The sequence below is a fragment of the Phascolarctos cinereus genome, unplaced genomic scaffold, assembly GCF_003287225.1.
Source record: "Phascolarctos cinereus isolate Bilbo 61053 unplaced genomic scaffold, phaCin_HiC Scaffold_726;HRSCAF=1367, whole genome shotgun sequence".
In the NCBI taxonomy this organism is placed as follows: domain Eukaryota; kingdom Metazoa; phylum Chordata; class Mammalia; order Diprotodontia; family Phascolarctidae; genus Phascolarctos; species Phascolarctos cinereus.
In genome coordinates, this window is record NW_027556098.1 from 24,948,316 (window position 1) to 24,973,383 (window position 25,068).

The 25,068-nt window shown below is 39.3% G+C and overlaps 1 protein-coding gene across 11 annotated transcripts in view; it reads left to right on the plus strand.

Annotated features, from left to right (window-relative positions):
• P2RY8 (P2Y receptor family member 8) overlaps positions 1-25,068 on the plus strand; it is an 85,265-nt gene that overhangs the window by 59,809 nt on the left and 388 nt on the right. For 10 of the 11 annotated variants that reach the window (XM_078146295.1, XM_078146294.1, XM_078146293.1 and 7 more), the window contains one exon: positions 13,743-19,934. In XM_078146295.1, the coding sequence (XP_078002421.1) occupies positions 13,807-14,880 (1,074 nt within the window). In that variant the 5' untranslated portion in view covers positions 13,743-13,806 and the 3' untranslated portion in view covers positions 14,881-19,934. Of the gene's footprint in view, positions 1-8,499; positions 8,666-13,742; positions 19,935-25,068 lie in introns of those variants that run through there. The other variant, XM_020992896.2, reaches the window with a different exon arrangement.

The following is a 25,068-nucleotide window of genomic DNA, read 5'->3' on the forward strand; positions in this document are numbered from 1 at the left end:
AGTACTATGCTGCCTCTGGAATAACATGTTCACTTCTGATTGCCACAGTTCAAGAGCACTGACAAATTAGAATGTGCCCAGAGAACTGACTCAATGGTGACAGTTGGTCAAAGGACCTAGGAACTGCTTAGCCTGGAGAAGAAAATAATAAATGGACATCTCTATAACACTTTAAAGTTTGGAAAGTTCTTTATGTATATTCTCTCACTTAACACTCACAATGATCTTATAAAGGAAATACTAACATTATTATAATTATCATTCTATAGATGAGGAAACTAAAGCTTAAGTGTCTCACTCTCAGTCACACTCAGTGGCAGTGGTCGGATCATGAACCCAGATCTTCCTGGTTCTAAATCCACTACTCCACCGCTGTGCCTCTTTTACTTAGAGCAGTAACTATCGATTCCAGCACCCAGGAAAAATTCAGATGAGTGTGGAGGATAGCTAAGTAGCCATTCCTATGGTTGACATAGACTGGAAACAAAAGGCATGGTAGGTGAGGAGTCTGAGAAATAAGGAGGTTAGGGTGTTAAAGGACAGCAGGAGTTAGGGTAGAGAAGAAAACCGTGAACCAGATCCTGAAACTTATTTTGGCAGAAGAAGAGTGATGTCAAGGTCCACGGCTGATGACAAAGATCCAGGCTTGAAAGATGGAGAGATAGTTGCTGAGAGACAGAGGCAGAGAGAGGATCTGGAAGTAAGGATAAAGGATACACCAGCTGAGTTTCCTGGCCCTGTATAAGGAGGTGTGTGAGAGGACAGAAGCCACCTTTGGGGAGATGCCAAGAAAACACCGGGCCTCAGTAGGTACCAGAAATTGGAAGGAATGTGAGAGACAGAGATGTAAGAGGAAGTTTGTTGTTGTTTTAACAATAGAGGAAGCCATAGTGGAAAGAGAGGGAAACAGAGACCGAGGACTAGGAAGCATTAGGGATTAGTTGGATAGAGATGAGAGGTAACAGGGGAAAAAGGAGTTTTCAATTAGGAAGAAGGTGGCTCCAAAACCTAGAGATTAGACAGCAGGAAGTCTGAATTTGCTAGCTATAGTGTGTGATGAATTATAGTCAATCAATAAACATTGATTAAGCACCTACTATGAGTCAGGCACTATGCTAAGCTCAAGGGATAGAAAAAGAGGCTAAAGACAGTCCCTGCCTTCAAGGAGCTCACAATTTAATAGGGGAGACAACATACAGACAAATATATGCAAAGCAAGCTACATACGAGATAACTAGGAAATAATTAACAGAGGGAAGGGATTATAATTAAGAGGGATTGGGAAGGGTTTCCTGTAAAAGCTGAGATTTTGATTGAGACAGGAAGCCAGGGAAGTCAGGTGGAGTTGAGGAGGGAGAGCAAATCAGTTCATCAATTAGCCAATAGTTACAAAGCATCAATAAACTAAATTGACTTCAAAGTTCTGACTGGGATGGTGGCCAAAGAGGCCCTGCAGATCCAAGCTCTGAGTTGGAGCCACTTTAATTGATTACAGTTGGGAACAGGTCTGTCTGATAGGAAACATTTAAATTATGATTACACTCATTGATAGCAGCTTATTGAATGCTTACTTTGTTCAGGGATCTCTATTATAGGAGACCAAGGAAAACTGTAAGCCATAGTCCCTTTCCTCAGAGTTAATTGGAGGATTGGGGGTGACTAAACTTTGCCACTAACATCAGCCCCACCACAATCTGGCTCTGTCCAAAGGACAGGCAGTGAGGTTGAGAGGCAGGGAAAGAAAGGAGCAATTCAGCCTAACAGGAAGGCATCCCCTTGAGAAGGGCTAAATGGCTGCAGACCCTCGAGATTCCCTATACTCATTTGCACTCTTAGTCACAAGTATGTGAAAGACTGTCAAATGAAAAATAAATTAGACTTGTTTGGGGTTTGGTTTGGGTTGGTTTTTTTTTCATTTCAGAAAACAAAGCTTGGAGCAGTCAGTGGAAGTTATAGAAAATGGCTTGATACCAGGAAAATATTCTTAACAATGTTCAGCCATCCTTAAACCATGTTATGAGGTAAAAGCAGTGCTGAAGAATAAAATGGATATTTTGATTATTTTAAGTGAAAAATATAAATAAAACCTATGTGGCTAAGAATAGAGGGAATGAAGAAAAATTGGGGAATTGGGAGGGAAAAAACTCTCATAGACAGTCTCCCAGATAGCATATGGTTGGGTCAGAACATTGTTGTGGTGTAAGAAATGATGAGCTGGTAGATTTAGAAAAATATGGAAAGACTTGCATTCATAAAGGAAGATTCTGTCTACCTACAGAGAAACAGATAAGTGGAAATAAATATAACGTGGTCTTATGTATATTTGTTTGAGTCTACATGTGTATATATGTGTATGTTTATGAATATCTATGTATATGTATGTATATGTGTATATTTGTGTATGTATCTGCATTTAATTGTAGCCTTGGTGGTGAGGGGGGAGGAAAGGGAAAAAAATAAAGTAAAAATTTCACAGTGGAGGACAAAAGCAAACATACAAGGAAGCAAAGAAAAGATGGACATCTTTGAGAACAATGTATAATATTTATGACATACGTTTTCTTGATATGGAAATTTATTGCTTCATATTGAATCCTCTCATGTTCTGCTGTAGCAGAATGTGGCAAATATTTTTTCTTTTCTTATTTTGTATTTAAGTTTAAAATAAATTCAAATATAATGGAAAAACAAAACAAAAAAAATGTTCAACTATCCAAAAAGTTGAATTGGCTGCCTCCAGAGGTAATGAGTTCTCCACCACTAGAACTTAAATGGAGGCCAGATGACCAGTTTGGGGAATGTTAGAGAAAAGATTACCACTTGGATAAGAGCTACACCAGTTACCTTGTAGATCCCATTACACTTTGAGATTCTGTGTTTCTAATAGGGGAAGAAGAACAATTTCTAGGCAGGCAGAATGTTTTTGTTTTGTTTTGTTTTTAAAGCCGCTGCTGACAGGCCACAAAGAAGGAAACCAAAAAGTCATACAAAATAGATTTGAAAAACTCAAGAAGACTGAGAGTCTGGGATCTTCTAGCAGAAGCAGTGTGGCTTCATGAATAGAGGGCTGATCTTGGAGTCAGGAAACTGCTCATCTGATATTCACTCTGTTGACCTTAGGCAAATCTCTTAGCTTTGTTAAATGTATTTTCTCATCTTTAAAATATGGATAATAAATACCTGTAATGCCCATCTTGCAGTTATTATGAAGCTGAAATGAAATAAAGTATGTGAAGTAAATACCATTTAAATGTCAATGATTCTTTCCAGAGCCAACAAATCTCAGTAAGCCTCAGAGTAGTTTTGGTCCCTTAGAAGAAATATTATTTATAAAGATGACCCTGAGCTATCCAAAAAAAAAAAAAAGAGGGCTATGTATTGAGTCTTCTCCATTTAAGAAAACAGGGAAGTATTTACTCCATTTAGGAAGATTTCCATAAAATTGTTTAAAGTTGTTTTTTTTTTAACTGTTGGTATATTAAGGGGATTTGGGTACAAAGAAATTTAAGTTTAACATAAGGAGAAACTTCCTAATGGCTTTCTTGTCATTGTTGCTGTTATTCAGTTGTATCTAACTCTTCATGACCCCATTTGGGGTTTCCTTGGCAAAGATACTAGAGTATTTTGCTATTTTCTTCTTGAGTCATTTTACAGTGAGGAAACTGAGGCAGAGTTAAGCAACTTGGCTAGGATCTCATAGTTATCAAATGTGTGAGGCCAGATTTGAACCTAGGTCTTCCTAACTCCAAGCTCAACTTTCCCTCCACTGTGCCACCTAGCTGCCCTTCTTATTGACTCGAGCTCTTCAAAAGGGAATAGGCTCTTTCAGGAGGGTCATGGATTCCCCTTCGTTGGAGGTGAGGTCTTCAAGCAGAGGCTGGTGACCATTAGCCAGATACGTTGTAACCAGAATCCCTTTTCTGGTCTTTCTAGATTGTCCTTGTAGGTCTTTTCCAACTGTACAGTCACCCTTAGCTATCTCTAGTGACTCCTTTGCCATGGTACTATGGTAATTCTGTAATTTTTAAATTTTCTTTCCGTTTATTTATTTGTTTGTTTGTTTGTTTATTTATTGGCAGTTGGGGTTAAGTGACTTGCCCAAGGTCACAAAGCTAGTAAGCCTCAAGTGTTTTGTCTGAGGCTGGATTTGAACTCAGGTCCTCCTAACTTCAGGGCCGGTGCTCTCTCCACTGCGCCACCTAGCTGCCCCTTCTGTAATTTTTTTAAAACCTGACCCGAAAGTTCAATAATAATAGATAGGAGTGTGCTGGAAGAAGCCCATAGAGGAACCAACTGCGAAATTTTCAGTGTGAGCATTTATACTTGGGAAATCAGCAAATGCTACAGAATAGGACTTGGGGTATTATTTTGTTGATTGTCCAGACTTAAAGTGATGGAGAAAATCACAAAAGTTAAACTTAAAAGTGTGTAAAATTTTTAGAGAGCTGGTTGTTAAACCTTGACCAGCACACCACTGGGTATATTGTAATGGGGATCCTTTTTCTGATTGTGATTGAACTAGATGCCACCTTAGGTTCTTTCCATCATTTAGATAACCTTCAGCTATCCCTAGTGATTCCTTCTCCATGGCCTTATTGTAATTTCTTTTTTACATCTGACTTGAGAGTTTATTGGCTTATTGGCTTCCTTTCAAGGAAGTTCCCTTTACCAATGTAACATCAACACTTACTATAATTCAACTCTCAGAAAAGCAAGTTTTTAGTTTAACCTTCAGAAATGACACTGACATGGTATTCCAGGAGCTGTAAAATCCTTGAAGGCAAGAACTGTCTAGAACACAGTAGGTATTTAATAAATGCTTGTTGATTAAAGGTTGACTGCAGCTATTAATTCCTCCTAGCAAACATCTGCCATAAGAGCACTACTTTCATATTTCCTCCTTCCACCCCTAATTCTCAGTTAGGAAAGGAAACTCAAGTTTTATGTGCTTTCTCATATGCCTGAAAATGAAGAATACCTGATAAACTAATATTCTGTATTCAATGGATATCAAGCCGAATGGAACTTTTAAAACCATATTGAAGATACTGGATCTACTTCTTAAATGAATAATATACTTGGTTTTTCTCTTCCATTTTTAGTACCATGAGACCGAACCACATTTGTATAACCTCTCTGAATACTATGAAAAATATTTACCCTATTTTTGGCACATGAGATTTCAAGGTCCCTATTTCTGACATCAGAACAAAAGATGAATACAATTTCAATTACATCTATACTATCACTGCAAAGTAAAAAATGGAAGCCAAAAAAAAAAAAAAACCCAGACCAAAGGAAACACAAATTCAGGCCAGAAACTAATATATCTGTCTGTCTTAGGATCCACTGACATTACCAAAGTATGTGCAGATGAGGGGACTGGTCAGTAAACAGATAACCTAGAAGATACTTTTACCACTTTGATCTTGTGATTTTCTAAAAAAAAAAAAAATTAAACCTAATAGGCACAAGGCATCCTATATATAACAATTCAGTAGACACAGGTCTGCTAGAAATGCTTTTTTATTCATTTTAGATTATTCTAATCTAAGCATTTCTGTTTAGAGATAAAACCAAAGATGGGCAGAGCCACCAGGTAACTCTGAAATCTCTCTTTTTCCCATGCAAATTCATAGTTCCAATTATAGCATTCCTGGAAAACAGACAAAATTTGGCAATATTATAAAACATCTTAACAGAGCTCACGGTAAAAGTTCAGCTAACTATTTTCTTTTCATCTAGTAGTCACCCTTGAAGAATTATTGTCTTTTTTTGTTTGTTTTATTTTCCATCTAATTCCTAAAATCATTAAATCCCTCTTTGATCCTTCCCTTCAAAGATTCCACTCTCTAACTAGTCAATACTATCATTAACCAAAGTAATTAAAAAGACTTCTTCCTTCCCTTAGGCAGGAGGTTCTTAAGATTGTTGGAAAGAACCTAAGGTGAAATCTAGTTCAACCACAATAGAAAAAGGATTCCCATTACAACATACCCAGTGGTGTGCTGGTCAAGGTTTAACAACCAGCTCTCTAAAAATTTTACACACTTAAAGTTTAACTTTCTTGATTAACATTTTCTCCATCACTTTAAGTCTGGATAATCAACAAAATAATACATCAAGTCCTATTCTGTAGCATTTGCTGATTTCCCAGGTATAAATGCTCACATTGAAAATTTCGCAGTTGGTTCTTCTGTGGGCTTGTTCCAGCACACTCCTGTCTATTATTATTAAACTTTTGGGTCAGGTTTAAAAAAAAATTACAGAATTACCATAGGACCATGGGTCAGGTTTAAAAAAAATTACAGAATTACCATAGGACCATGGCAAAGTATGAGTGTAGATTCCTTTGACAGGCTGATGAAGCCAAAGACACCTCAGAAAAATATTTTCTTTTTTTTTTTTAATCATTATTGGAGGAAATGCCAATTTTCAGTTGGAGGTTAGTGAAAATAACATTTTCTCCTCCACAGTCACAGATCCTCTGTATTCTACCTATGGACCTGTTGGAGATCTGTGGACACTAGGTAAAGAACCCCGGTCTTAGTTGGAGATTACTCTAATCCTTCAGGGCATGAAGAAAGAGGTTACTACTCTTATGTGGATTAAATAAAGTGCCCTTATCCTTGTCTAATCCCTGCTGTAATTATAAGAGGCCTTCTTATGCTTATCAGAGAGATGAGATCAGGCTGGTGTTTTGGAATAGATAGTTAAAGAGACAAATATGCTTTTTATTTAAGATTAGTAGGAAGGCTTTAGATTAAGATGATTTTAAATACTTTCTTGATATTTCCAAAAGAGGAAGGAAAAAGAAGCAAATAACTCTTTATACTGGACCTTCATTGGTACTTGCCTTCTGGGTGTGCTTAGATCGTCAATCAAAGATGCTGGGTGGCAGATTTCTGAAGCCTCCAGTCATAAAGTCATCTAGTTATTCTTGAAATAGCAGAAAGAGAACTGGATTTAGATTCAGAGGACTGAGTTCAAACCGAATCTTGGTTTCTTCTTCTGTAAAATGGGGAGAATGGACTAACTGGCCTCTAAGATCCCTTCGAGTTCTAAATCTATGTTTCTATGATCCTATAAACAATGGTATATGAAGTACCCGATATGCCCAGTGTCTCATTAAAAGTATACTTTCTTCTCTGGATATGGTATCTGTCCTGGAAATTTTAGGAAGAGTAGTTGCTAAGGCAAGCAAGGGAAAGTATGGGTCAGGAAATAATGAGTAATTATAAACATAACCTGATTGTTTTATATAGCTTATATGAATGTAATTGAGAGATGACAGGACCTAGTGGACAGAGAATTAGCTATGGTATTGAAAACACTTATATTCAAGTTCTACTCTGACACGTACTAGTCATATAACCAGAGGGAAATTGCTTAACCTCTTAGACTCCCACCCAATACTCCAAGAACGTATGTTACAGAGAAGCTGTGATTTGGTGGAAGGAATATTCAACTTGTAGAGCTCCTCACCAATGAAATCAAGGGTCCAGACTCTCCTCCTACCCCTACCACCCAACCAAAATATACTTAATTGTTAATACAGCTAAATAATTGTAACCTGGCGATTTTTGTGCTTGGGACAAGTCTAGGGAAGAGAAGCTCATTTGGGATGAACTTCATTTTCCCAGGAAACTAAGAGGTTTCTATACCGCAAGAGGAAGGAAGGATAGGCCAGGACAAATCTGCCACCCCTGAGGAAGGGATAAGTGGGAGAGCAAAGATCTTCTGGGATGACTATCACCACTTTAAGGTTGAGCCTAATGATGAAATCGACACCCTCTAAATTTCCTAACCCAGGACAAAACACCAGTTGTCCTTTCTTAGGGCTCTGCAGCTAGCTCTTACAGTCAATCAACATTCGTACATTCAAAGATCAAAACCAGAAAGCAGAGTTTATGAAAAGTATTGGCCAGTCATGCCAACTGCCAAAAGAAAATATTATAAAATATTCAAAGGTAATCATTTATACTAAGTGATGTGGTCCTTTTACGAATATTACTGTCATCAGTATCATACAACAACTCAAAATGTTACTATAGTATTTGTTTTGCTTCACTGCTTATAATTATTACAAGGATTTCATTTTTCTTTTTTTCAGATTAGGAGGAAATGGGAGGGGAGAAATGATCATTAATTGAAAAAGAATAAAATATATCATAAATATTCCTATGCTCTAATAATGCACATCATGTCTATCTCCCAGCCCCCAGCCCTGAAGCTTTGTACTACATTTTGACTGAAGTTTGTCAAAGGCCTAAAGGTTGGACTTGGAAACTCCATCCTTGAAAAATACTAGGTCCCTAGGGATCAACCAGTTTAGTTTTCTTTATGCTGCGAACGCTAGTCTGGTGCAATTAATGTTCTTATCTGCCTCTCCTGGGATCTCTCTGTCAGTCTTGTGTTGATCAGAAGGGGAAAAAAAAAACTATAAGCTTGTCGGAACAAAGTTACCTTTTCACTCATTTGCTGAAGATGTGAATTCAGGGCAGCAAACCACAAATTCATCCTTTCTCTGCCCATTGGTTCAGGAGATTTTCGAGCTGTCTCTTTTGCATTTACATTCTTGCATGAAAAGTTATGCTTTGCCAAACCAAACAACAGACAGGTGTCTCTAACGCATACCACTGGCTCAAAGAAAGACTGAAAGAAGGTAAGGCCCAACTTCTCTTTAGTTAAAAATATTATGTGGCCAGCTAAAAGCCCATATGTCATTTAGTGATAGGGAAAATATTCAGAGAAACTCTCACAAGCCTTAAAATGCTTTGCTTTTCCCCATATAAGGCATCTCATCTCCTGTATTTGTGCCTTTACCCAGGTTGTCCCTCATGCCTAGCTGTAAAGGCTCAGCTCAGATGCCATCTCTTTTTACATAAGGCTATTATTGCACTGAAAATTACTTTGTATTTATTCTCCAGATGTGTTAATTCCCAAACCGGAGAATGTAAGCACCTGGAGGACAGGAACTATTGGGGTTTTGTCTTTGTATAGCCACGGTCTGGCATGGTGCATAAAATAATGTCAGTCCTTACTAAGTGTTTATTGAAGGAATGACTTTTATAATCACAATAGCATGACGGTTTTTAAAAATTGTATTATTATTGCATGATGTCCAGGAACAAGTAGAAATATGTTTGGGACAAACTCCCTGATTAATCAAGAAAATTAAGGGGGAGAAAATGAAAATATGCCACTGAAGTTTTCAAACCAAAATTGTTGTATTGACCTATTGGTATTTATCAAGAATTGCTTGGCCTACCTGCACTTATTCTTCTGGTTTCTTTCTTTCTTTAATCCATACCTGTGATTTAAATAGAGATTCCAAATTAGGTAATTCTTTCTATTGATGTGGATTAACCCCTGTTCTGCAACTTAGAGTGTAAGCTTCCTAGGGTACTGAGATTTTAAACAACATACCTGGTGTCAAATAACTACTGCCTGACAGAGTCAGAATTTGAACTCTGGTCTTTCTGGCTCCAAGGTCAATCCTCTATCTCATTATGCCACCTCTTATTCTTTTTATTTCTTGTCAAATGGCATAATAATTGTAAAGCACTTAGCCCAGAGCCTGGCATTTAGTAAGTGCTATCTAAATGTTATACATCAACAACAACAAAGCCTAGTCCTAGGTTTTGAGCTGTTACAGTGACTGGCCGTGGAATAATGAATGAAAAAAAAAAAAAAGACCTGAGTTTCTTACTCATACAACCAATCTGCAAACTCTTCAGGTCCACCATGAAACTAAGGAAATAATGGATAAAAGCCCTTAGGGCTCTATGATGGTCTTTTGGGGCTTTGTTCCCTCCTTACAGCTCACCAGAAGACTGGGATCAATGAGGTACAAGGATCAGTTGAAATAATTAGGGATGTTTAGGCTGGAGAAAAGAAAAGGATATTTTTGGGGGGAAATATTAGATTTGGAGTCAGAAGACCTGATTTGAATTCTAACTCAGTCACTAATGACTCATGTGACCTCAAGGGAATCATTCTACCTCTCTGGGCCTCAGTTTCCTCATCTGTAAAATAAAAAAAAAATATTGTGCTAGATGATCTCTCAAGTCTTTTCTAACTGTAGACATTTGAAACTATTTGAAGGCCAATCATGCAGATGAACTATTAGACACTCTTTGGTTGGCCCCGGAAGGCCGAACTAAGTAAAATGAGCCAAAGTTTGTAGAAAGACAGATTTTTATATAAGAAAAATTTCATAACAACCTGAATGACATAAAAATGTAGTAGGCTACTTTATGAGCTCCAAATCACTAGAAGGTTTCAAGTGAAGGCTAGATGACCTCTTACGTATGTGGTAGAGGACATTTCTGTTAGTCAAGGTTGACAGAGATGATCTCTGAAATTCCTTCTCATTAAGGATAGAAAGACACTGGACTATTTGTCTGAGTATCCTTAATCTGAGCTTTAGCCATGATTGGGTTTTATACGGATTTTGGAAGACTCAAATCCAGTCAAATCAGTAACTATTTGCTGAGGTCAGGAGGTAAATTAGTCTGTGGAGAGAGGTCTGATTTGGAAGCAGGGCCACAAATGTTAAAAAAAGAGAAAAGTAGTAACAATAACATCAAAAAGCTATCTTTAATATAAGATTTTCAGGTCTGCAAAGCACTTTACATAGATTATCACATGTGATCCTCACAACAACCCTGCTTAGTAGGTGATGTTCTTATCCTCATTTTACAAATGAGGAGACTGAAGCAAGGAGAAATTTAAAAAACTTGCCCAGGGTCACAGGGCTAGTAAGTATTTGAGGATAATAAGTATATAATGAAAGAGATCTGAAGTACTGTTATGGTGCGTGTAGTCTCGGATTTGGAGTTGGAATAAACCTAGGTTCAAATCTTGGCCCTAATAGTTAACTCTGATCTTGGATTAGAAACTTAGCTTCTCAGGGCCTCAGTTTACTCATCTGAAAAATGATAGGATAAGTCTAACTGGTCTTTAAAGTTCTTTCTTCCTCTAAATATGACCTATTAGTCGGGGGTATGCTGGAGCCAGCTCCAACCAGGAGCTGATTTTAAATTTTCAATGTGAGCATTTACCTCAGAAATCAGCAAATGCTGATCAGGGCTTGATTTATTATTTTGTTGATTGTCTAGACTTAAATGATAGAGAACATGTTAATTATGCAGATCAAACTTGTCATGTGTCATGTGTCATGCATACACTTTTATTTTCCATAGAGCAGGTCGTTAACCACTTACCACCCCTGCCTATGCCCTATATGACAAATCCTTGCTGTGGCAAATGGTTTTTGCTCAAAACCAACATTCAAATTGTGGTCTTTTGCACACTGTCCTCTAGTGTCTAGATGTTCTACTTCAGTGATCTGGTTAAATCATCTGAACAAATTATTAAGACCTAGAGCAGAAGCTAACTTACCTTAAATACCCTATCATTTCTGAACTCTGGTCTTTCCAACCCTGACTTACCTGCCCAGTGCATATGTTTTTTGCATGTGTTTGTGTGCATGAATGTGTACTTGCATCAGCTTGAGTGTCATGTAATACATGAGAAAAGAGAATTTCTTAAATGGGTGTGTGTACTCTGAGAGTTAACATTCCTTCCGAAGTAACTCCTCCTCTCTCCTTCTCTGGCTTTTAACTTTAAATGCAAGTCTATTTTGATGAATTCAACCAATCAAGAAACATTTATTAAGTACCTACTAAGTGCTAGGTGGCTCAATGGATGGAGCCCTGGGCCTGGAGTCAGGAAGATTCAGGCCAGACTCAAATCTGGCCTCATACTTACTAGCTATGTGACCCTGGTCAAGTCACTTAATCCTGTTTGCCTCAGTTCCTCATCTATAAAATGTGCTGGAGAATAAAATGGCAAACTGCTCCACTATCTTTGCCAAAAAAAAACCCAAATGGGGTCATGAAGAGGCAAACATGAGTGAACATGAAGTGTTAGACACTGTACTTGACACAGGGGATACAAAGACAAAAAGTTAAATATTGCCTGATCTCATGGAATTTATGTTCTATCAAAGGAGACATCATGTCCACATATATGTGTATTCAGAATAAATGCAAAATAAATATTGAGTAATTGTAGTGGAAGAGAGGGTGAACTAGCAGCTCTAGGGAGCAGGAACAGGAAAGGCTTCACATAAGATATGAGAATTATTTATAGGTTCTAGCTATAAATATTGTTGAGATTTTATATTTTCTATTGGTAATTCTGATACAATGAAATTACCTGTACTTGATAACTCTCCTTTACATCTAGTCTGAAAGGCCCACAGATAGGAAAGGATATATTCCTGGGTTCCTGTGTCCTGGCTTTTCCTCATAGGACAGATGGAACATGACAACTTCTGGGAAGAAGAATTTCTTGGTCCCGTACTGCCAATATCTCACGAGTTTGTGTCCCAACTCAGACAGACCTTTCAAGAGTAACTTCCCTCTCCTCATCTGTATTACACTTTTACTTCAACCAGATGGGCCTATTCATTGTAGCCATGTCATGCCTCCCCTTTTTCTGTCTTCAATCAGTGAGTTACAGGTTCGTGACCAAACAAGAGATAGAGAGCATTATGAAATGTAAAATAGATAATTTTGATTGTATTAAATTAAAAAGCTTTTGGGGGCAGCTAGGTGATGCAGTGGATAGAGCATCGGCCCTGGAGTCAGGAGGACCTGAGTTCAAATCCGGCCTCAGACACATAACACTCACTAGCTGTGTGACTCTGGGCAAATCACTTAACCCCGATTGCCTCACCAAAAAAAAAAAAAAGGCCACAAATTGTCTTGACATATAACTGGGGGGCAAATACTATTTTTAAAATCCCAGCAGATTCTTCTTCTTCCTATGTGGAGTGTGCTCTCTCTTTAACTAAATCCTGCTTCAAATACTAACTCAAATATCTATTTCTGAATATTGTCTAATATTGCTAGTTAAGCTTTTCATGTGCATTGTTCTCTCTAAACAGATTGCAAGCTCCTTAGGAACAGGATTTATATCCAATGCATGGGATACTATTGAGGAGAGCAGTCTTCATGAAGGACAGCAGTGGGGAAGTCTAGGAACTTGTGGATTGGGTAACAAGGATTATTTATAAATGGGAAGGAGATACAGGAAAGTAAGGAAGTACTTCATACACTACTTCACTACTCCTAGTCATCTGTAGCAGTACTAGTAGCACTACTATTACTTCATACTACTTTTGTAAAGGTTTAAGTCAGTCACAGGCCTAGTAATGGTGTTGATTACTTTTTTCTCCCCACAAAATAAAAGATATTATATCATTAGCATAAGAAACTCCTTTTGTCAATGCACTTATTCTATGTCATTTTAGAGCAAAGGTACTTAACCTATCCAGGAGTCCACAAACTTTTTTTTTAATTACAACATAATTGTTTTCCTTTGTAATCATATATATTTTATTTTTTACACATAAAGACATTAACAAAGATAATCTTGAATTAATAGCTATGAAAACAATGGATAAAGATCTAGAACTGGAGTTAGAAAGACCTGAATTCAAATCTACCTTCTGTCTACCTCAGTTTCTTCATGTGTAAAATGAGGATAATAATAACACCTACTTCCTAGGGTTGTTGTGAGGATAGAGTGAGATAATACAAAGTTCTCTACAAATGGTAAAGTGCTGCATAAATGCTATTTTAAAATTAAAATAAATCAGGATCAAATTCACTATGCATTCTTTCAATGTGTTCCTGATTATTTGGTTTGTTTGGTTTTTTTCCTTTCAGACTTTCAACTGAATATTCAGGATATGATCCCTCTGGTGTTGAAAGGTCAACAGTCTTGTGAATTATGATTAGCAACATATCCCAGCCCGATAATGAAACATTGCTGATGCTTGAGAACCCAACCATCGCTGTGGCCCTCCCTATTGTGTACTCACTGGTGGCCCTCATCAGCATCCCTGGGAATCTCTTTTCCCTCTGGGTGCTATGTCAAACCAAACCCAAATCACCTTCTGTCATTTTCATGATCAACCTTTGCATCACCGACCTCATGTTGGCTGTGGCGCTCCCTTTTCAGATCTTCTATCACCTAAACAACAATGACTGGCTCTTTGGGAAGTTCCTCTGTAACCTGGTGACAGTCGTCTTCTACACCAACATGTACTCTTCCATACTGACCATGACCTGCATCAGTGTAGAGCGGTTCCTGGGGGTTGTATACCCCTTGACCTCTACCAGGTGGAGAAGGAAGAGATATGCAGTTCTGGCTTGTGTAGGCATATGGCTCCTTTTATTACTTGCCCTTTCCCCCTTGGCTATCACAGACCTGACCTATGAAGTAAAAGCCCTGGGAATCATCACCTGCTTTGACGTCCTCAAGTGGAACATGCTGCCCAGCCTTGCAATGTGGGCCATCTTCCTCTTCACCTTGTTTATTTTTCTCTTCCTTATTCCCTTCATTGTGACTGTGGCCTGCTACACCGCCACCATCCTTGAGTTGATCCGGACTTCCGGAAGGTATGGGAATGGGCAGAAAACTCGGTCCATCTGTCTCGCCGGCATTGTCCTCCTTGCCTTTGTCACTTGTTTTGCTCCTAACAACTTCATACTCCTAGTGCACATGGTCAGTCGCCTATATTTCAACAAGAGCTACTACCACATCTATAAGCTTACCCTCTGTCTCAGCTGCCTCAACAACTGCTTGGATCCTTTCATTTACTATTTTGCCTCCAAAGAGTTTCATCAGAAATTAAGGAGGTTCCTAGGTAAAAATTCACTCTTCAGTGATAGCTCAGAGGCCAGAAGGGAAAGTTTATTCTCTGCCAGGACACTGTCAGGCCGGTCGATGTCAAGTGGACAGGGGGAAGGGTCTGCTGGAGGCAGCCGGGCCTGTTTGGAAAGGCAGGAGAGCTTGTTTTAATGGTGGTATGTGAGCCAGAAGGCAAAGTTGATGCCCGTGAGAGGTGAGTGTGAAGGAATTTAGGTAAAAAGCCCATCTTTTTCAGGTTTGAAAAAAGCTTGAGGTTTCCTCTCTTGTTGCTGGAGGGAGTAGAGCTCCTTTCTTGGAGAGGTGGCTAAAACTTGAGCTAACGTGGGAATGCTTCCTGTTACATCAGGCACAGAATACCCTGTGGGCTTCAAAGGGATGGATTTCTGAAAAGAAAAAAGAGGAAAAGCAAAGCAAAACAGTGAGAAATAATCAGGCTGGTTCTCTGGGTAAAAGTCAGAAATTAAATACTTCTGAACCTGGAGAGGGAGGGAAGATTTCTTCCTTCCCCACAGCCTTTCACACAGACTCAGCTACCTCTGTCTCAACTACAAATTCTCCTTCAGCAGGACTGTACTCATAGACCTTGACACATCAGATATATCCTCCCCTCCTGGCCCTGTGCTAGGCATGAGGGCATTGGACTACATGACCTCTGAGATCCTTCTAGCTCTAAAGCTATGATCATGACTTTATATGCTCACGTGGCCAGTTTTTTCCTTGACATTTGTCATTTGGGAATGTTTCCTGGTAAAAAAAGACTAACTAAGCCACTGTGGCACAGGGGATATGGATGAGTTGGCATTTTTCTGAGTGAGGCCCATTCATCCCTAAAGACCAAACCACCACACAAGCAGTCCTGTGTTCCAAGCCACGAGCCATCAATGTCGAGTGTTCACCAGCAGTTGACAAGATGATCCACAAGACCAGATTATCTTTGCTGTGGTTAATTTCTGCGGCCATGGAAGGACGTGGTTTGAAAGTTTCTTGTTTTGTGTGTGATACATCCTCTTTGAGAAAACAAGACAAAACTACGTGCTAAGTAGAATCTCCAAGTATACAGTGTGGTGTCAGGCACATCATTCTAACTGCATCGGAGCAGCATTAACAAAGTTGCCCTTCGAGCAGCCAATTGTCACTAGACCTGACAATTCTCAGCCTCATATGCCCAATGGTAAAATCAGACCTTTTGTGTGCTACTGGGCCCCTTGCTGTGGTTTAAGTTTCCTGACATATGTCTCTCTACACCTAAGTCTTTCTCTTTCTGAGAGTTGCCAACTTGTAACATTTAGCTAAATAATAATGTAGAGATGAACGAAGCCAACCTCACTGAAAGTTAATGTGGTTAGGGCGGGCAATGAAAAGTGGAAAAAAAAAGGGTGATAGTCTATAGGTAAGTGAAGCAAAGGAATTGGTCCACTCTCTGCTTGCAAAGCTCTAGAGAGTTAGGAATATACCAGGTACAAGACCCAGCTCTGCTAAAATGGTATCACAAGCTAAAGGGCGTAAAAAGAGAAGGGGGAAATGGCGAAGGGGAGGAAGTAGACCTGTGATTTCATTTGTATATAGAACTCTTAGTGAGTAAACTCACAGACTTTCCCCTAACCCAAAGATTTTTCCACAGCAGGAAAGAGAGGGAAGGGAATGGGCTGAAGTTGGGATCAGAGAACTATAATACTGGGAGGCAGGGGACATTGAACTGGTAGTCAGAAAAACCTGGATTCTAGTCCCAGACATAACACTGACTTACTATATAACTCTGGAGAAGTCACAAGATGCACACTCATGATGAGGCAACTATGGACATCCTGCTTGTTTGTCCAGAATTGACTCTCCCAGAGAGTATACCTTGTGTTAAGTCATTTGTCTGAATGGGGACCCTATCCGCCAAAAGAGTTTCCTCATCTGTAAAATGACATGATTGTTTTAGAAGTTCTGAGGCTGTTAATGGTCTGTTTTATGGCTAGACTGCAGCCTTTCTTCTGCTCTACAGCCTACCCTTTATCTGAAGTTTTTGAATTTTTATAAGCATTAGCTATCACATAAGGGTGCTAATAAATTGAGATGTGCCAATGTCAATCCATTTTGCGTGACATATGGTTGGGATTATCAGTGCAGGAGAATGTTCTGTTGCTCTTGACCTTATACCAATAGAACATGAAAATACCTATGGGGGTTGAGGAAAGAGTTTGTGGAAACAGAGTCACAATTAGGCCAGGACAACTGGGTCTCTGGCCCAGGGAACCAATATCAAAGGTGATGCTGCTCATTCTAAGCTAAGACCAACCTCCCTTCCTTACTTAGTTATAGGGGCACAACCTTCTACCTACAGCATCTCTCTCTCTATCCTTCTGCCATAACTGCATTGGGACTGACCGAGGTGAATCACCCTTTGTCACCTTGCCAAACCTAAGGACCTAAGATCTGTGGGTTGTCCAGGATCAGCAAGGCAACCGAGATCAGGGTCAGTGAACTTGCCCCTGCTGCTAGAATTCCCAGTTTAAACCTTGGAGGATGAGAGGAGAGCAAAATGTTTTGATATCCAAGATACTATACTGATGGCTTTGTTTAGCAGGATAGCATTTTACCAAATGTCTCAGCAAAAGAAGCCTTCACCCGGATTGCAAGTCGCAGAAGAAAAATTGCATGACCCTATGGGGGCTGTGCAAATAAAAAGCATGCCAGGTGTGTGTATGTGCTTGGGGGAGGAGGTGGTGAGGAGAAGGGGAAGCATACCCACCCAACCAGCAAAAAATTGTGTAAAATAAATGTCACCTGTTCTGCAACACAAAACACAATTGAACAAACCTTGCTATGGCCAGATCTGCTGTAGAGTGGCCCTGGGGCCAGAAGAAAAGGCCTTCCATTTTGCATCCTGGTACTTTATTTGAAATACTGTTGTTGACCGTGTGTTATTATCCACAGCAGGCATTCATTCTGTTAGCTTTGGGTGTTCATGCAGAAGACCCAGTGTGGAGAGCAAAAAGACAAGTTTAAACAACTTTAGAACCATGGAGGGGAAAGAGAAGAGTGAAGGCGGGGGGGGGGTGGAGATTAAGCAGATGGGGTTTCATGGTCAGCCAGCTGTGGAAGGCCTGCTTGTTTGGCCAGAATTGACCCTTGAAGAAAATATACCTTGTGTCAGATAATTTGGCTGAATGGAAGCCCTACCCTGCAAAAGAGTCCAGAGTTCATTTATACTACAAGGTGACTGAGAAATGCAGGTGTTCTGCAGGCTCTGCTTTCAACAATGTACAGTATATCTACTACCACAATGCAGGACATAGGCAAACAAATAAAAAGACAGATCTATATAAACATATATCTGTATCAATATTGATATATCTATATCTGTACAGATATATATTTGACTATATAGCTCTGTCTTTCTATTTTATGTATATAGATACATAGGCATCATGTATGGATGTATGTATTCCATGCATCTAGAATATACATATTTTATATCTCACTTCAAAGAAGCTGGTACAGAATCGACTGAAAAATTGCTGTAGCCTTTTCCTTTGATGCAGTAGAAAAAGAACCAGAATGGGGCAGCTTAGCTGGCACAGTGGATAGAGCACTGGCCCTGAAGTCAGAAGGACCTGAGTTCAAATCTGGCCTCAGATCAAACAGTTGAAACTTACTAGCTGTGTGATCCTGGGCAAGTCACATAACCCCAATTGCCGAAAGAAAGGAAGAAAGAAAGAAAGAAAGAAAGAAAGAAAGAAAGAAAGAAAGAAAGAAAGAAAGAAAGAAAGAAAGAAAGAAAGAAAGAAAGAGAACCAGGATGAAATGAGGAGACCTGGATTCCAGTCCTGGCCCCCAACTTGTGACTTTAGCTGGTCATGACATCCTCATCCAGAAAATGGGGATAATGCCTGCTCTGCCTACCTCACTGGGATGTGAGGATTGAATGAGACCAAGTGCTTCATAAAACAGTATGCTCTATATAAATTGAAGGCAATCCATTCATTTAGCAGACATGTATTAAGCCTCAACTCTGTGGCTAGCACTGCTCTAAGAAACAGAAATATAATAACAAAAACTGACCAGTCCCTGCCCTCACAGAGCCCAGGCTCTGGTTTCACTTACTTTCTTTTCTTTGAATAATATCATATTTGCTTAAACATTAAAATTTAGAACTTAAAAAAAATTCTATCAACAATGTTCTCCCTGGTTGAATTTACAGACACCTATGCCCAAGGGAAATATTCTACACTTCTTTATCACCTTGCAACGTTTTACCCATTCTAAATTTCAGCCTGTATGAAAGAGCTAATCCTGGCCGTTTGTGTGGTGGTACTGTGACAAGAAGTCATATCTGACAATGTAGAGGACCCTGAAAGCTCTTGTTTCTCAGTTAAACCAGAATCCCTGTAGAGATCTGAATGGTGAATGGTTAGCTCCATAGGCTACATACAGTCTTGTATTCCTAAACTTCCAAAGGCACCACAGATTCATGTTGGTTCTAAAATTCATAGAAGTTTTTTTTCATTTTGCAAGCTCTTATCTTATACTCAAAGCATTCTCCCATTTTCCTTCCCACAATCACGGCAATGCTGACGATTTAAAATTTTCAAATATTATTTTATAAATATTAACCATTATTATAAATATGAACTAGAGACAAATTTTGACCTTTACCCAAATCCTTCGCTATTGATGAGTTGGGCACTGAGTTAGTGCATTATTATTAGTTCTATCAATTTACTAGGTGAGGGCAGAATGAGTTAGTGGGTAATGATAAAGATAAACAGGAAGCAAAGAATATCGTTAAAATAAAAAAAAATGTTCAAAAGAGGGCACAAGTAAGCTAACTTTGTTACTATCTTACTTATTCAAATGGATCTTCCATTTTATTGATTCCAGTGTTCCTTCTAACACAGCCAATGCAAGCCTGCCAGTCCTATGCAACTTCCATACAATCCCCCCAAAAAACTTCTCCACAGGGGTTTGCCTAATACTATTATTTGCTTTCTTTTGACATAGCTAGGTTATCAGTAGAGCAATCTGACCATCCACCTACCATTCCCTTCCTCTCACCACAGTTATTATCTTATCTTATTTAACATACTTTAAAAAAAATAAACTATGTATGCAACATGTTCATGATTTCACATGCAATCATATTTTTCGTACTTTGTATACTGGAATGTTTGAGTTTGTTTATTGTTACATTGTAATTAAAGGGTTTTAGAAAATCACTAGTGAAAAATTTACTGACTGCAGGAATCTATTTTATGGTAACTCAGTGATCTATTGAACTGGTAAAGGTTTGCTCTGTGGCATTGGACAAATTATTAAACTCCCTGAGCCTCGTGTCTACTACATGATAAAGACATCATACTAAATCATCTCTAAATTCTCTTCCCAGTTCTAAAATTATATTATTTCAATCCCTTGTAATATCTTACTATCAGGGAAAGATCTTGACTTCAGGAAAAATCAGGCTTTCTATGTATTTCCAAGGTGTTTCGTGCCATTTTCATTAGTAAATCTTCAAAGCATTTCTTCAGGATATTTAAAAACATATTATTTAATTTTCCAATGAATAAATGAGACAAAGAAGAAAAATATGACTTTGGTAAAATTGAAATGAGACAGTCAGTGTGATGGCAGGGAAAAAGCAAGGAAATAAGTATTTATTAAGCACTTACTATGTTCCAGGCCTTACAAATATTATCTTGCTTGATCCTCACTACAATCTTGGGAGGTAGAGGCTATTATTATCCCCATTTTGCAGTTGAGGAAACTAAGGCAGGCAGAGGTTAAGGTACTTGCCCAGGGCCACACTGGTAGTAAGTGTCTGAGTTCAGCTTTGAACTCAGGTTTTCCTGATTTCAGGTCCTGTGCTGTGTCCACTGAGCCACTTAGCTGCCGAAGCACGCTGAATTTAGAGTCAAAAGACCTAGGCTGGAATTCCATCTCTGTTGTTCAGCACCTGTATGATCTTGGGCAAGTCCTTTCTCAGGGTATCACATAGTTCCCTATATGTAAAATGATGGGGTTGAGCTATATTATCTCTAAGGTCCCTTCCAGTTCTGGATCTATGATTCTAAGTGTCTAAACTCCTGTTCTGATATAACCATATTTCATTTACCCTCAAAATTTAACCCCAGAAAACAAGATCTGATACTCCATTATTCATGGACAAAAATAGTGAGGAAATGCTAATCTCTTGAATGGCCCAACATGACAAGTTTGGGAACTTTTAGTTTTGTAGAAATTGTTCTAAACCTTAGAAGATGGTGCATGGAGGAAGATGGAGATCATTGGCCCATACGAATAAGGTACACAGCAGTATTTGGACTTCGTCATCAATAGACTTAGCATAAACTGGAAATTGTTGCAACCCTTTGGCTGAACTATAACTAGGAGTCCTTTAACCTAGAGCAAAAACAATAGGGGATGAGGTTGCCTGAACAAGTGCGTGGGACTATCCAATGTGGATTCATTTACATGGGAAAGGGTGCAGCCCTCCACCCAGAGGCATGAATTAAGAGATAAAGCAGACTCCAGGAGAAGGGTGCCATGGGCAGCGCACCTTAAAGATGCAGCTAGGTAAAGAAGCCAGTTGCTGAAATACCTAAGGTATGGGAATGATGGCCCCCGAAGAAATCTGATACACACACACATACACACTCACCATGCAGCCTCTCTAAAATTAATCTTTTAAAATTTAATGATGCTGTTTCCCCCTTCATGTCCATTGTTTCTTTAAAATATCATGAGATCCCAGTTCTTCATTCGTTCCAGCTAATCATGGTTTACACTTTATTCATTTCAGAATGGGTCTTACCATCCTGCTCCTTATCTTTTAGTTCCTAAACTTTTGACTACCCATTTTTCAGGCCCGGAGGCTCTACATATGACCCACAGAGAATCCTCTAAACTATAGAAACTCTATTCTAATAAAACTGCATTAAATTTGGAAGAGATTTTACTGAGAAAATTTGAATAGAATCAAGAACATCATTTTCACTTACCTCCAGAGTTTTCAAAGCTCTACTTTGGGTTGGATCTTTCTCATTTCTCTGCTATGCAACATTTTGATGTTTTATCTGGGAGGGAAAAATTACTCTGGATTAAATTTATCTATAAAACTTAAAAGCTTTTTTTTAAAGCCTAAAACTGCACTAAGACTTTTGGGACGCCCCATATAAAAATTTTAATCACATGATAAGTGAAGAATTGCTAGACTTTCACTGTCTTAGTGTGGATTAATGAGATATTTTAAGAAAACTCCATAGGATAATAATTCTGCTACTTCCAAACTCTACCTCACTTCCCTTTCCCTTTTCATCGAGGAAGTTATTATCTGTTATTATTTCAACAAGTCACTCAAAGTCATCTAATTTAAATACAACTAGTTATCAATTTACAACGAGAAATATGCTACAATTGGCTTTTGGAAATCCTGGACCTTAATGAAAAGAGATCCTAAAAGGATCAGCCCCAAATGAAATTTAAGTCATAGGTCTTAATGCCTTAGCATTCCCAAATTCTTTCTGGCATGGCATATGAACAATTAGAGACATAATTAGATTATAGAGTTAGAGCTCAAAAAGGTCCTGAAGTATAACCCTTTCATTTTATAGATAAGGAAGCAAAGGCCCAGAGAGGCCATGTATCTTTCCCAAGATCACAAAAGTGAGAAATGACAGAGCAGCTAAGTAAACCCAGGTCTTCTAACTTCCACTTTGACACACTTGCTACTGCATTGCACTGGGTTTTATCTCTAAAGAGGCTGAATTCAAATTCCAGTTACTTTTAGAGAGAAAGTGACCCATTCCCCAAGTCTGGCCTGTGTTGCCACCACCACCACCCTTGCCAAGGGAACCTATGATTGGCAGCCAAAGGGCTGGTGTGCACAGCAGTGGGGACTGATAGAGAATGTGGTATCTTGGAGGAAACCCACTTCCCTGGATGTTGACTTTGGAGAGTTTCTTTAAGTTTGGTGAAAATTAAAATGCTATTTCTACACCTCAGTATTATTAATTAATACCCTATTTGTGGTAATGTCTTAATTTGATGTCCCTTGCCAAGTTTTGGAGTCTAACACTATAGCACTGTGTTCATATTATTTTGAGAAATGCAGTATTAGGTTTGCTTTTGTGCTTTCAGTAATGATTCAAGACCTTGGACTCCATAGGGTGTCACATTAAAAAGTATTATTTCCTGACACTTGGCAAACTATTCATATGTTTATAATCTTATATAATACACACATACATATATATGTATATTTGTATATGTATACGTACATATATTAGAGCAGAGTGTGGTCCTGTGATGAATTAACCAGTTAAGAGTGTAGTATAATATTTGGCCACCAGATGGTGCTCAGACAACCTATGTGCTCCCTCTGCAGCTGTGGCTCTCTTTCCTTAGCTGAAGATGAGATTTATGAGGCCACAGCAGAACCCCAGGTTCTATAGAGGTCTAGATGACTGATTTGGAATGTGTCCCCCAAATTCCAAAAATATACAAAATCTTCTAATTTTTGCTCTTCTAGTCCTCATTCTGAGGTTTCATTCCTTCTTTCAGAATCCCTATTCATAGGGTTTAACACGACTTTTGTGATGGCCAAGTGATTTGATTTATTGAAATAATTAGCAGAAAAACATGCAAATTATTATCCCCATTTTATAGTTAAGGGAACTAAGGCATTCAGAAAACTGCAGGAATCATTATAGCTTGATTGCCTATCTTTTCCCTACAACTTTCCTCCTAGCCAGTAAAAAAGGAAGATGAAAAAGAAACCATGACAAGCTTTTAGAATTTGCAGAGATTTCCTCCCTAAGCCCTTACAGGCTGGAGGAAGAAGTGTTGCTGTCTGAGATATTGAGACCCCTCAAAGACCAGAGTACAGGCCGAGTCGTCTGGAATGAATTCACAGATTCAAGCATTCTTCAAGTCAAGGTGGCAAAGATTTATTGTTAGGCTTTTCAGAGGGCAAGGATTCTTAAGGAACCAGCGAGAAACTGAGGATGGAGCTAGGGTTTATATGGAAAAGGGCATGGGAAAGGAATGCCAGGGACACTGATGAGGTATCTAAAGGTCCAGTGTCTTTGGGAGCTATGGATGAGAAAGTACAGGGAGTATACCGGTCAGGGAGGGAGATGACAGAGGTATGAATCTTTGGAGTCTGGCAGGAGGAAGAGTCATTGGGCCAGCCAAGTACAAAACTCCTTGGGCTGGGCGAGGCACCCCCTCCCTCTGTCTTGATGAGAGAATGCTCTGCAACAAGGGAAAGCTTTCTCACAAGACAGGAACTTACTAAGGAATGGGAGGCTTCCAGAAACATGATCTGAGGGCTGGGGCCTGAGCAGCCCAGCTTTGTGTAGCTGCACCAGGGAGAGAGATAAGGGTCATGCTAGGGCCCACACATGAGTAACTGCTAGGCACAGTGTCCTTGGGCTGGGGAGTGGTTGTCAGAGACAGTGTTTCTGAGACTAGGGAGAAATTGGGGTCCAAGTACAAGCACAAGCACCCAAGCACCCCATCAGAAGCAGTGAGGTCGATCGGGTTCTATCTCACCTGGCACTGTTCATGGCACAGCAGGTATACCTCACCTCTGTCCTTCCCCACTCTAGACCTGCCTCTTCCTACCTGATCTACATTTACAATTTCCCGTCTCTAGAAGGGAGGGAGTGGAAGAGAAAAGGAAGGAAAGACATAGTTCTCTCAATCTCAGGGCACCTTTCCCCCTCCTTCCAACCTCCTGGACAGAAAGTTAGAGCGCAGAAAGGCATCTGTGTCTCTGGCCTAAGGTTACAACATAGTCAAGGGCAGTGTGCCCTTCAACAGATTGTCAAGGTTTCATGTCATGAATTGGGGAGAAATGAGGAAGGGGAAAGAGAGAGGGATGGTAAATCTAACTACAGAGAAAGCACAATGATCATACCTAATTCTACTATTCATCAAAGCATAACACAGTTAGGAAAATGAGACCTTAAATAATATTCCAAAATACTCAAGAGCCCAAGGTTGTCAGACTTTACCTCCTGGGTTGTTTAGAGGATGAAAGTGCCAGAAATATCCACAGTCCATTCTAAGCAATGGTTCCCCACCCCAGCCCCAGCCCCCTAATGTACTTAATCTCACAGGCATTTAATTATGTAAGGGGAAAAAGGAAGGATACTGGCTAATAAACCCAGTAATCTCCACATACACTTCAGAGTGTACACAGGTATTGTTTCCCATGCTGCATTAACCAGATGAATTGGTTCCTCTGTTTTCTGATTGCCTTCTGGTACAAAAGTAAGGAATGCTACAAGCCTCCATGTACGGAGGGAGCATTGGGCTCTCTTTATCTCCCCAAGGGCCCACCACCAC